The sequence below is a fragment of the Salmo salar genome, chromosome 12 (genome assembly GCF_965601325.2).
Source record: "Salmo salar chromosome 12, fSalSal1, whole genome shotgun sequence".
In the NCBI taxonomy this organism is placed as follows: Eukaryota; Metazoa; Chordata; class Actinopteri; order Salmoniformes; family Salmonidae; genus Salmo; species Salmo salar.
This window is the reverse complement of record NC_138302.1, coordinates 11,281,988-11,295,842: the sequence shown is the minus strand read 5'-3', so window position 1 is coordinate 11,295,842 and position 13,855 is coordinate 11,281,988. Positions and strand designations below refer to the sequence as shown.

The 13,855-nt window shown below is 45.7% G+C and overlaps 1 protein-coding gene across 1 annotated transcript; it reads left to right on the top strand.

Moving 5' to 3' along the window:
- Window positions 1–5,517: 5,517 nt before the first annotated feature.
- LOC106564126 (uncharacterized) lies at window positions 5,518–12,593 on the top strand. Its single transcript, XM_082958566.1, has 3 exons — window positions 5,518–5,635; window positions 9,819–10,305; window positions 11,209–12,593. The coding sequence occupies exons 2-3, from the start codon at window positions 9,825–9,827 to the stop codon at window positions 12,333–12,335; spliced, it is 1,608 nt and encodes a 535-aa protein (XP_082814692.1). The 5' UTR covers window positions 5,518–5,635; window positions 9,819–9,824; the 3' UTR covers window positions 12,336–12,593.
- Window positions 12,594–13,855: the final 1,262 nt, after the last annotated feature.

Genomic DNA, 13,855 nt, shown 5'->3' with positions numbered 1-13,855 from the left:
ATAGTCTGGCCCAGGAGTGTGAAGGTGAACGGAAAGGTTGGAGCAACGAACCGCCCTTGCTGTCTCTGCCTTGCCAGTTCCCCTCTTTCCACTGGGATTCTCTGCCTCTAACCCTATTACAGGGGCTGAGTCACTGGCTTACTGGTGTTCTTCCATGCCGTCCATGGGAGGGGTGCGTCACTTGAGTGGGTTGAGTCACTGACGTGGTCATCCTGTCTGGGTTGGCGCCCCCCCTTGGGTTGTGCCATGGCGGAGATCGTTGTGGGCTATACTCGGCCTTGTCTTAGGACGGTAAGTTGGTGGTTGGAGACATCCCTCTAGTGGTGTGGGGGCTGTGCTTTGGCAAAGTGGGTGGGGTTATATCCTGCCTGTTTGGCCCTGTCCGGGGGTATCATCGGATGGGGCCACAGTGTCTTCTGATCCCTCCTGTCTCAGCCTCCAGTATTTATGCTGCAGTAGTTTATGTGTCGGGGGGCTAGGGTCAGTCTGTTACATCTGGAGTATTTATCTTGTCTTATCCGGTGTCCTGTGTGAATTTAAATATGCTCTCTCTAATTCTCTCTTTCTCTCTTTCTGTCTTTCTCTTGGAGGACCTGAGCCCTAGGACCATGCCTCAGGACTACCTGGCATGATGACTCCTTGCTGTCCCCAGTCCACCTGGCCGTGCTGCTGCTCCAGTTTCAACTGTTCTGCCTGCGGCTAGGGAACCCTGACCTGTTCACCGGACGTGCTTGTTGCACCCACGACAACTACTATGATTATTATTATTTGACCATGCTGGTCATTTATGAACATTTTAACATCTTGACCATGTTCTGTTATAATATCCACCCTGCACAGCCAGAAGAGGACTGGCCACCCCTCATAGCCTGGTTCCTCTCTAGGTTTCTTCCTAGGTTTTTGGCCTTTCTAGGGAGTTTTTCCTAGGGAGTTTTTCCTAGCCACCGTGCTTCTTTCACATGCATTGCTTGCTGTTTGGGGTTTTAGGCTGGGTTTCTGTACAGCACTTTGAGATATCAGCTGATGTACGAAGGGCTATATAAATACATTTGATTTGATTTTGATTTGATTTGATTTGTCTCCTGTTTACCACCTTTGTCTCGAGTACATACCTACATCTCCTGAATACAAACCAAGTAAACTTACGTGTAGCTCTTCATGCTCTCTTGAGAAATTTGAAGATCTTGAAATTGAGTCAGTTGGCTATGCTGAGCGCTCTGATGTTGAGCCAGACCAGGATGAAGTGTGCCGACCAGCAGCGACAGGAGTAGGGGAGATTTTTGGAAAGAGTGGATTTCTGCTTTTTGGCCGACCCCCATAATGTGTCGGGCTGGGTAAAGGACAAACTGGGAATGGTTACATCTGTGAACGTTTTGAGAATTGTTGAGATTTTTTTGCGTGCATCCTCCGCTCAGAGGAAGCGGATGCTTCGTTTCACGTGTTGTGATTTGCTCTACGGAGTAGGGCGCCACTCAGAGGTGATCAGTGGGGTAGTGTAGAGGTGGATCAAATTAAACATATTCCTGGTGTTTGTTAAACCCGCCGTTTGGTAAGACACAGACCCGGTGGCAATGGCGAGACTGAGAATACCCTGTATGTCTTGTTGAGCTTTGACACAGAGTTTCTACCTGATAAGGTCAGATTAGGTTATATTTGCTATTCTGTGAGGGCCTTTGTTCCGAACCCGCTACGGTGTTTGAGGTGTCAAGGATTCGGACGTGTTGCAACCAGTGTGTAGAAGGGAGATCCCACGCTGTGAGAAATGTGCAGGGGGGCATAGGCAGAGGGAGTGTATAGTTGGGATAGAGAAAGCACTGTGTCAACTGTGGGGGCGGCCATGCAGCTGGGGATACGAAGTGCCGTGTGAGAGAGATACCGGTTGAGACTGACAGAGTTCGAATCGGGCAAAAAAAGTTTTGTATGCTGAGGCAGTGAGGAAAGTAGAGGATGACGGGCAAAGAGTGAAGGATCATGACAAAATACTAGTAGTAGGCCACTACTGAGTGACCCAAACAGTTTGTGTTTAGTACGGTTGGTTTGTTGATGTTCGTTGCTATGGTAATTAACTGTACTGCACAGATGGAAAGGAAGTCACAGAAGATAAAAGTAGTAGCAGCAGAAAAGTTATTTGGAGTGAAAGATTTTTTCGGCCAAAGAGTTTTACCCGACACGTTGCAGCAGGTGTTGAAAGAAAGAGTACAAAAAAGCGTATGAACATTGCGACTAGTCTGCCGGAAATTCTAGTCTGCCGGAAAAACATCACAGACCTTGTTCTGGTTGAGTGGAGAAGAGGTTGGGGACTGTTGAGTCATTGAAAGTAACTCGAAGTGGACTGTTGGTGATTTCTTGCGTTTCTTCCATCCAGAGGGATCAGGCGCTCCAAACCACGTTTCTAGGGACAAGAGCTGTAAATATCTTTGCTCTCCGGAGCAGGGTGCCATTGAAAAGAGTGAAAACTGGGGTGGCATTAAGTGTTGAGGAGGAGCAATTGAAATAGAAGATTCCCAGTATATGCCATGCCTGCCGTTTGGTGCAACGCACACCCGGTGGACAGAATGGTGAAACAGAAGATACTGTCTGTCCTGTTGAGTTTTGATGCAGTTTTTACCCGACAAAGTCAAGTTAGGATGTGTCAGTTATCCCGTGAGAGCTTTTGTCCTGAATCCATTACGGTGTTTTAGGTGTCAAGCTTATGGTCATGTACAGGGGCGAAAATCTGATATCCACTTTGGAGGGGACAATTACATGAAATTTTCTCAAGAGCAATTCCTGAGGGGGACACCAAAAGTAGTGCTGTAACACATAGCCTACATTGTAATATGGTAAATGTATATTGAGGAACCAAAGAAATAAGGTGTTTGCCGTACTCCTAACTACCGGTACCCAAAACTACACAACTAATCACAACAGCCATACCATTGCCTTTAACAAATCTTAGTTCAGTCACCAGTTTAAGTTGAGAGTGGGGGTATCCATGGCATTTTCCAATTATGTTCCTATTTTACAAGTCAAAAAAATTGAGAACCTTTCATAATGTTGCCAAACAAAGACTCAACAAACTTACCTGAGACTCCCTGTCTCTGCCAGTCTGTCCCTGCATATCTGTCCCCAACTCTGCTGTCTGTGTGCCATCTGTTGCCTGCTCTGCCTAATGACATCATTGTGAAACATTTCCATTAGAATTTCGTTTCTTTCTTATGAACATTTTATCAACTAGTCTTTGAGATATTAGGCTACTAGGGTTCTTACTATACCTTTTGGTGTATTGAAAAATACTCTGATGTCCGTCTTTTATTTTTCTGCCATTTTTCTACCTGGCTGGCTGGCTGGCTACACACACAGTGTGTAGGTTATTTACAGTAGGAGATGGGCTTCTATCATCTTCAATCATTCTATATGGGCTTCGATCTAAAAGGTAGCTAGCAAATGTGAAACGGATTAAAATGACAAGAGTTGACAGCTGTATGAGTTCACCATTTACACAACATATGCTGCAACCTTTTGTAATTTTAATAGTTTGTTTCATATTGGCTGGCTTCCAACAATAGCTGAATTTGCAAAGCTAGCGAGCACCAATTCAGTTTCAGTGGTGTTTGCTATAATCTTTGCTACCCGGGTTAAATAAAGGTGAAATAAAATAAATAAATAAAAGTTCCCTTGCAACAATTTAGCTTTTGCAACGAGACCATTAAATATATTTAAGACAATGGTAGAAGAGAGTGTAGTTCTGTTCAGTTTGGACTTCAGTTTATCGCTAACCTTATCACGGGGACTTTGAAGCACTAATTTACATCATCTGTATGCTGATTCCATCTTTGACGACGCCACATAAATGTAATAGGTACTAGCTAGCTTAATAGTTAATATTTGCGCGCTAGCTCTGCATATTCAGCTAGTGTGTGTGTGCGCGATTGACTGGATGAACCTCACAGCAGTTACGTAGCAAGCTAAGGAACTGGCAGTGGATCAAACCATTGTGAGGCAAAGGGCGGGTGGGTCGCAATCTTTTGAAACTTAAAAACGCGCTATTAAGTGTCTATAATCAGCACAATTGCTTTCATTGCGTATTATTAATATTATTTAAATTACATAGTTATGTTTCAGTGATATATTGGGGGGGACAAATATTTTTCCCAGGATGGGGGGGTCGTGTCCCCCCGTCCCCCCCGGGATTTCCGCCCCTGGTCATGTAGCTGAAGTGTGTAGGAGGGAGATTCCTAGATGTGAGAAGTGTGCCGGAGGGCATGAGACAAAGGAGCGTGTAGTATCCGTGGGAAAAAGTTGTATGCGCGTTAACTGCAAGGGGTACCCATGGTGGTGGAGTTCAGAGGTGTACGGTGAGAAAAAGACAGTTTGAGGTTACCAGGAAAATAGATGTTGTGGTGCCAGCTGCAGACAAGTACTTGGGTGTATGAGATTTAATGCAGAAGAGTTACAAGGTGTTTTGAATGATAGTGTCCCGTCCTCCCAGGCTGCTGCCCTGGTGTAGGATCAGATATGGTCAAAGTAGTGGGATAGTGGTGAGGTTTTAATGGGTGTAGAGTTAGTTGGTATGGCAAATTATTTATAAAATGTGTTATTAATTCATAATAGAGAACAGTAGGTTGATACACAGCCAACACAGTAGGTGGCGGCATGCACATTTACATTACATTTACATGACATTTAAGTCATTTAGCAGACGCTCTTATCCAGAGCGACTTACAAATTGGTGCATTCACCTTATGATATCCAGTGGAACAACCACTTTACAATAGTGCATCTAAATCTTTTAAGGGGGGGGGGGGGGTTAGAAGGATTACTTTATCCTATCCTAGGTATTCCTTAAAGAGGTGGGGTTTCAGGTGTCTCCGGAAGGTGGTGATTGACTCCGCTGTCCTGGCGTCGTGAGGGAGCTTGTTCCACCATTGGGGTGCCAGAGCAGCGAACAGTTTTGACTGGGCTGAGCGGGAACTGTGCTTCCTCAGAGGTAGGGGGGCCAGCAGGCCAGAGGTGGATGAACGCAGTGCCCTTGTTTGGGTGTAGGGCCTGATCAGAGCCTGAAGGTATGGAGGTGCCGTTCCCTTCACAGCTCTGTAGGCAATCACCATGGTCTTGTAGCGGATGCGAGCTTCAACTGGAAGCCAGTGGAGAGAGCGGAGGAGCGGGGTGACGTATGATGCACCTATAACGTATGTTTGCGGACCTCCGTAATACCATAGAAGAAGATTTTGTCAAAGATTTTGTTATAACTAACTTAAGATGGACCACAGCCTGTCCTTTAAAGTGGGAACAAATTCGTGCTTTTTGTTACTTTGGCAAAGGGTAAAATCTACAAAAATGTGTCTTAACAGATGATAGTTTTTGGAACAAAAAACTGTATTGAGATCAAATGTTTAATCGATGTGAAAGTTTGCATGATGTAGTACAAAATCGACCTTCTCCCACTGCCGGCCACTGGGCATCCTCTCATCACCATATTTGGTAGTGAGAAGAAACGCTAACCGGATGCTTCACACTTATATATCCGGGGAAATATCTGGCTCATTGTTCTGTCTGTGACGTCGTTCTGGGAAAGGAGGTAGTTCGGAGTTACGCTAGCTTGTTGTTGTTGTTAGTATCGTCGGTAGTCAACATTTCAAAGTCCCGTTCCAAAGTAAGATCAAACTTTAAAACATTCTATAACGATTCTATGTATATAACAGCTAGTCTTCAGGACATTAGAGACGGTCTAGTCATGTTATCTAGCTAACGTTAGCTATAGTAGGTTGACGTTGCCTAGGTTTTCATCTTCAACCTAGGGTAGCTAGCAATCATTGTTAGCATGCACATTTGTTTAGCTAGCTATCTTCAAGACGCTGTGTTGTGACTGATCACATTATTCGTCATCAAGACAATGTCAAATATGTGATTTGTGAATCGTTCATTTCAACCAGGCAGCCTGATCACTAGATAGTAAGTGGGCAGGGCCAGGGCCGGCGCCAGAACGGATCAGTTGGACAGTCATTTGATTAACTATTGTGGCTGTCGGTGCCGTTTAAGATGAGGGAGGACCATTGGCGATTTTAGCATGTACATCTTGGTGAAAAAAAACAACAACAAATGTGGCATGCGAGCAAAGCCACTACTCTACACAACACTAAACAATACATTCATTGCATTGTAACGGTGACAAACGGTGCCCACAATCTGTTAGGGTCTACATAAAGCTGTCCCAACAGCAGAGTCCCAACATCTTACCACTGCTACACCTGGCTATCAGCAGAGCCTTGTCTGGCAGTGAAACAGTTCATTCAGCCTCATTTACTACCTTTAAAAAAAACATAGCTGATATGGCTGACTTGCTTAAACAAATGTGGTTTCTACTGACTATTGAGATGTACAAACTATGGCATAAGGGGACGACAAGCAGATAAGAGGCAATCCGTAGTTTAAATTAAGACAATGACTGAGCTAGGACGGAAGCAACATTAGTCAATAACTATTTGTTTAGCACTATTGAAATGTACAGCGACAGAATTCAGAACATGGGCTGTTCTTACAGTGCTCTCCCTGTACACCAAGTCAGAACCGTAGGATAAATAAAGGGGGCTAATAAGCAGACAATGAAAGCTCTAACAATATTCGATTATTACATTTCTCTAAAGTAAGGCACATGTGCTACTAACATTTCACTACACAACATACACTTAGTATTACTTTCTTAGCTACAGTATACATATCTCCCTGGCATATTACATCATTTATGCAGCAGCATACAAGACATTCTGGACTCACATTGTTGTGCGCTGCTCAGCTGAACAGGAAGATGGCGAGGCGGTCCTCAGAGTTAACAGTTGTTTTGAGTGCTTCATTGACAGCATGGCCAATGTTGAATGTTTATCCATTTAAACTTGGAAAAGAGCCCCTTAATCCCAGATTTGAGACCACACAGCCACTGTCACTGATTCCTCCCAAACCACTTGTTGAATTTGCGATTTCAAACTTGTGTAATGTTTATGTCCGATGAGCACCGCTACGTTTTATCTATAATTTCTCTTCATTATTTCTCTTCATATGACAAGGATTAAAAAGGATTTGCCAGTAGATTGTCGACTTGATTCATGATGATTACTGCTAGCTAAGATTGTGAAAGTATGATGTCCAATCAAAGCTACTGTAGATATGTGATTTGACATCATTTTATCTGTGGCCAATGACGTTGATCCTTCTTGGATGGGCACTTCTATGGCAGCAGCCAAAGGGCTAGAATTTAAGGTCTGCTCTAACACTTGGCAGTGAAGTAGGCTGGTGTTTAATTTAAGGCCCTGATGGCAATGATCCGTTTATTTTTAATTTTACAGGAGATTAATATAATAATTTTACCTAAGAAATGTTAGTTTGTCAATTTTGAAGATTTGAAAATTAATAAAAATGTCTTATTTAAGAGGTGGGCTTATTTGGAACACTCGGTACCCATTAATTAAGCCCAGTCTGGATTTTTCACATTTGATCAAATATCTGTAAGTAAAGTCATAGATCTTCATATTAGAGATTATTCTTTAGTTTTATATCCACTTTTCTTACAAAAGTTAGGGCACTATATGTTAGAGATGTTTAAACTGATATTTTGTTGGCCATAATGGGTACACTTAACCTACTAGTGGCAGACATGTTTACCATCCATTTTTACTCTGTTCAATTTGAATTGAAATCACTCAAAGTTCACTGTAATATACTGTAAACCAGTGTTTTTCCAATGTTGTAGCTGGCGTAATATGGGCATGTTATACTTTACAATGTTAATGACAGTGGATTACCCATCTACAAGTGGTACACGTGTCACAACACATCTTTAAGATGTCATGATGGGCATCGTATGGTATGTCATGGTCATCACACTGGATTATTGATCTACTAAAAAATATATCAAGCTTACATCTTGCTGTGTGTGTGTTGGTAATGTCATGACTGTAAACACATATTTAACAATGTAACATTTGATAAACCGCACCACCTACTGCAGCCTTGATAAACCGCACCAGCCACTGCAGCCTTGATAAACCGCACCAGCCACTGCAGCCTTGATAAACCGCACCAGCCACTGCAGCCTTGATAAACCGCACCAGCCACTGCAGCCTTGATAAACCGCACCAGCCACTGCAGCCTTGATAAACCGCACCAGCCACTGCAGCCTTGATAAACCGCACCACCTACTGCAGTCTTGATATACCGCACCACCTACTGCAGCCTTGATAAACCGCACCACCTACTGCAGCCTTGATAAACCGCACCAGCCACTGCAGCCTTGATAAACCGCACCACCTACTGCAGTCTTGATAAACCGCACCACCTACTGCAGCCTTGATAAACCGCACCACCTACTGCAGCCTTGATAAACCGCACCACCTACTGCGGCCTTGATAAACCGCACCACCTACTGCGGCCTTGATAAACCGCACCACCTACTGCGGCCTTGATAAACCGCACAACCTACTGCAGCCTTGATAAACCGCACCACCTACTGCAGCCTTGATAAACCGCACCACCTACTGCAGCCTTGATAAACCGCACCATCTACTGCAGCCTTGATAAACCGCACCACCTACTGCAGCCTTGATAAACCGCACCAGCCACTGCAGCCTTGATAAACCGCACCACCTACTGCAGCCTTGATAAACCGCACCACCTACTGCAGCCTTGATAAACCGCACCACCTACTGCAGCCTTGATAAACCGCACCACCTACTGCAGCCTTGATAAACCGCACCACCTACTGCAGCCTTGATAAACCGCACCACCTACTGCAGCCTTGATAAACCGCACCACCTACTGCAGCCTTGATAAACCGCACCAGCCACTGCAGCCTTGATAAACCGCACCACCTACTGCAGCCTTGATAAACCGCACTAGCCACTGCAGCCTTGATAAACCGCACCAGCCACTGCAGCCTTGATAAACCGCACCACCTACTGCAGCCTTGATAAACCGCACCAGCCACTGCAGCCTTGATAAACCGCACCACCTACTGCAGCCTTGATAAACCGCATCACCTACTGCAGCCTTGATAAACCGCACCACCTACTGCAGCCTTGATAAACCGCACCAGCCTACTGCAGCCTTGATAAACCGCACCAGCCACTGCAGCCTTGATAAACCGCACCACCTCACTGCAGTCTTGATAAACCGCACCACCTACTGCAACCTTGATAAGGCTCCAAAATGAAATCAACCATTTGGTATGATGTTGATTCTGGAAAATTGAATAAGTGTGGTTCAAGTTGTTTTCTTGGTAACGATTTGAAGCCGTCGTCTCTATCTGAGCATGACAGCATCCAACTCAGTTTCCCTCCCAGAAAACACACGATACCGTATAGTGTTGTGTATTCGCAAATTCATGAGGAAACTGAAGAGGATGGCTTTACCGAGTTTTGCGAGTGTTGGATCACTTGACCGCAGTGTTTGTTAGCTAGCTAGTTTACCTTAGCTGCCTAACTTACATAATCATTCAGCCAGCGTGATATCAAATGTCATTTTGGTTCGCCTTTGCTTTAAATAGCAAACTTCTTGCTTGTAATTGTATCTAGCTAGATATCATCCCACCCTATTGAGAAAGGTGACGGTAAAATGTATCAGTAAGCTAAAGTTAACCCAATTAGCTCAAATGGCTAACGTTAGCGATCGTTGCCACAGCAATGTTGGCTAGCTAGCTACGTTTTCTTAGCAGAATCCTAGCAGATGGAATATGTTTTATACGTGGTGTATCTATCACTTTATTAGCAAAGCTGTTCTAGTGAAACTCATCCTGTTTGTGAAACTCACCTTTCATTTTTTTGTGCCTCTTTTGAATCCATCTGTAGCCTTCCATGTCTGAACCCAAGTCCCCAGGTTCTGGCTGTGGTTTTCCAGCCCAGAGAACCTTAAAGCAGGGTCCAGAGATGGTCTCAGTGAAGCTGGAGGACTGCAGTCAACCACTGGAACTCAATGTGATTGTTAAAGAGGAGCCAGAAGTCCTAGAGGAAGAGAGGGCAGTCAAAGAGGAGGTGGAGGAGAGAGCTGTCATTGAGGAAGTGCAGGAGAGAGCTGTCAAAGAGGAGGAGGCGGAGGAGGAGAGAGCAGTCAAAGAGGAGGTGGAGGAGAGAGCTGTCATTGAGGAAGTGCAGGAGAGAGCTGTCAAAGAGGAGGAGGCGGAGGAGGAGAGAGCAGTCAAAGAGGAGGAGGCGGCGGAGGAGGAGAGAGCAGTCAAAGAGGAGGAGGAGGAGAGACCTGTCAAAGAGGAGGAGAACAGGGATGTGTCTGCTCCAGATCTAGAGGAAGAGGAGGAAGTAGATAGTATCACTGACCCAGGTAAGTTCAGGTGTGGAGTACGGAGAGAAGTTGGTGGCCTCAGGGGATTCTAAAATTATTATTGCTATTATTGACAGCTCACTTCCCACAACTATTGTTGAAGTTAGCCCAGCTTTTAGACAGAGATGATATACTATTGTTAAAGTTAGCCCAGCTTTTAGACAGAGATGATATACTATTGTTAAAGTTAGCCCAGCTTTTAGACAGAGATGATATACTATTGTTAAAGTTAGCCCAGCTTTTAGACAGAGATGATATACTATTGTTAAAGTTAGCCCAGCTTTTAGACAGAGATGATATACTATTGTTAAAGTTAGCCCAGCTTTTAGACAGAGATTATATGCTATTGTTAAAGTTAGCCCAGCTTTTAGACAGAGATGATATACTATTGTTAAAGTTAGCCCAGCTTTTAGACAGAGATGATATACTCCGTGTAGCAGTATACCACTAACCCACAGTTCACCAACCTGTGTCTCTGACTGCTTGGCAACTCTTTCCCCAAGTCGGAGTGTATATCTGTGGATGGTAGATGTTTCTAATTATAAAGTCGTTGTTTTCATTGCCCGTGTGGTGCCCAGTAAATTATGAAATCTGCTGTTAATCAACTGTTAATTAATGAAACAATGAATAAAAAGCTGTAAGCTTGGGCTAGTGCCATCACCTGCTGTTGTGCCCTTGACTAAGACTCTTAACCCCCACAACAACTGGTCCACGTTCCCCCATAGTACGGCAGCCCTCTGCTCCAACCTGTATGTTTATGTTGGTTTTAAACAGGAAGTCACAATTCCGTTGGACCTTGTGTTCTAATTGGACAAATAAAGTGATCGTAATAGTTTTGAAACAAGTCTAAAGCCAATGCTTCTGTTCCTGATTCTAACCCCATATCTGTCCATATTCCCACAGGAGAGGGTTCAGACAGTGAGCCCAGTTCCACAGCATCAGGAAACCATAATCAACACAGACAGAGGAACTCAAGACAGAAACATCACCACTGCATGGACTGCTTCACTAGTTTCTATGAGCCAGAGGAGTTAAGAAGACACACTTGTAGGCCCCGACCCTGTTCAAATTGCAGAGGCAGTTTTATTTGTCCAACTCACCTCATACCACACAAAAAGACCCTCAAAAGGAAGAAAACATACCCGTGTGGTCAATGTGGGAAGAGATTTCAGACACCAAGCAGCTTGAAGACGCACCAGCTTACTCACACAGGAAAGAAGTTGTACCACTGCTCCCAATGTAGGAAGACTTTTAGCTGTTCGTTCAATTTGAAGAGGCATCAGAGAATACATACAGGAGAGAAGCCTTTCCACTGCTTCCAATGTGGGAAGAGCTTCCGTATGGAAGGACAGCTAAACGAACACAAGAGAATACACACAGGAGAGAAGCCGTACCACTGCTTTCAGTGTGGGAAGAGCTTTGGACGGGCAGGAGCTCTAAAGGCACACCAGCTAATTCACACAGGAGAGAAGCCATACCACTGCTCTCAGTGTGGGAAGAGCTTCAGTCAGGCAGGACACCTGAAGACACACCATCGAACTCACTCGGGAGAGAAGCCGTACCACTGCTCTGTTTGTGGGATGAGTTTTCCTCTTTTACAGACCTTAAATAGACACCAGCTTACTCACACAAGAAAGATGCCTTATCACTGCTCCCAGTGTGAGAAGAGCTTCAGTCAAACAGGAAGCCTGAGGGCACACCAGTTAACTCACACAGTAGAAAAGCCTTACCACTGCCTTCAATGTGGAAAGAGTTTCAGTCATTCATCAAATGTGACAGCCCACCAGTTAACTCACACAGGAGAGAAGAATTACCACTGCACTCAGTGTGGCAAGAGCTTCAGTCTGGCAAGATACCTGAAGAAACATTGTCAAACTCACACAGGAGAGAAGCCTTACCACTGCCCTCAATGTGGGAAGAGTTTCCGTCAGTCATCACATCTGAGGGCACACAAGTTAACTCACACAGGAGAGAAGCCCTGTACCACTTCTGTCAGTGTGGGAAGATCTTCAGGCAGACAGCAGACTTAAAGAGACACCAGCTAAACGTGGACAAGTTTTTAGCTCGATCTACAGGCTCCCGATCAGATCCCGGCCCATTTTTTCCAAATCGGAGTAAATCCGAAGTAAAACCTAGCGCAGCAGCCCCGTAATGTTAATACCTACCTGATTCAACTCTCGCTTTCTCCACTCTACATTCTGTAGGGGCTGCCGCGGTAGGTTTCTCCTCTCTACCGGCTGTGGGGGCTGCCGCGGTAGGTTTCTCCACTCTACCGGCTGTGGGGGCTGCCACGGTAGGTTTCTCCACTCTACAGGCTGTGGGGGCTGCCGCGGTAGGTTTCTCCACTCTACCGGCTGTGGGGCCTGCCGCGGTAGGTTTCTCCACTCTACCGGCTGTGGGGGCTGCCGCGGTAGGTTTCTCCACTCTACAGGCTGTGGGGGCTGCCGCGGTAGCTTTCTCCACTCTACCGGCTGTGGGGGCTGCCGCGGTAGCTTTCTCCACTCTACCGGCTGTGGGGGCTGCCGCGGTAGCTTTCTCCACTCTACCGGCTGTGGGGGCTGCCGCGGTAGGTTTCTCCACTCTACCGGCTGTGGGGGCTGCCACGGTAGGTTTCTCCACTCTACAGACTGTGGGGGCTGCCGCGGTAGGTTTCTCCACTCTACAGGCTGTGGGGCCTGCCACGGTAGGTTTCTCCACTCTACCGGCTGTGGGGGCTGCCACGGTAGGTTTCTCCACTCTACAGGCTGTGGGGGCTGCCGCGGTAGCTTTCTCCACTCTACCGGCTGTGGGGGCTGCCGCGGTAGCTTTCTCCACTCTACCGGCTGTGGGGGCTGCCGCGGTAGCTTTCTCCACTCTACCGGCTGTGGGCGCTGCCGCGGTAGGTTTCTCCACTCTACCGGCTGTGGGGGCTGCCGCGGTAGGTTTCTCCACTCTACCGGCTGTGGGGGCTGCCGCGGTAGTTTTCTCCACTCTACATTCTGTGGGGGCTGCCACGGTAGGTTTCTCCACTCTACAGGCTGTGGGGGCTGCCGCGGTAGCTTTCTCCACTCTACAGGCTCTTACGACATCACAATAATTTAACATGTTGAATGTATTGGGCCTCAAGTCAGCCGTCATCATAACAATGGCACCAAAAAAAGGAAACAAGGCAGGATGTCCTCTGTTCCTATGGTAACTCGGTAGCTAGCTCATGCTGGCTAATGTTACCCACATCTCATGCTCTTCAAGGACTTGTTGGCCGTCATTGTAAATAAGAATTTGTTTTTAATGGACTTGCCTAGTTAAAAAATTAAATAAAAATAAAAAAATGTAAAAATATAACGGTATTTGAACGTTTGGTTTGTTAAATGTGATATGCCGTGTGTAACATCCATTTTGATCATTTACTCTGCTACTTGAGTCATCTCTCTCTGCTCTCCCTCTCTCTCTCTCTCTCTCTCTCTCTCTCTCTCTCTCTCTCTCTCTCTCTCTCTCTCTCTCTCTCTCTCTCTCTCTCTCTGCTATACCTCTCTGTCTCTGCTCTCCCTCTCTCTCTCTCTGCTCTCTCTCT

Coding starts and splice junctions, on each gene's coding strand:
- LOC106564126 (XM_082958566.1), top strand. CDS start 9,825: ATGTCTGAACCCAAGTCCCCAGGTTCTGGCTGTGGTTTTCCAGCCCAG. Junction 10,306..11,208: donor AGATAGTATCACTGACCCAG/GTAAGTTCAGGT, acceptor ATATTCCCACAG/GAGAGGGTTCAGACAGTGAG.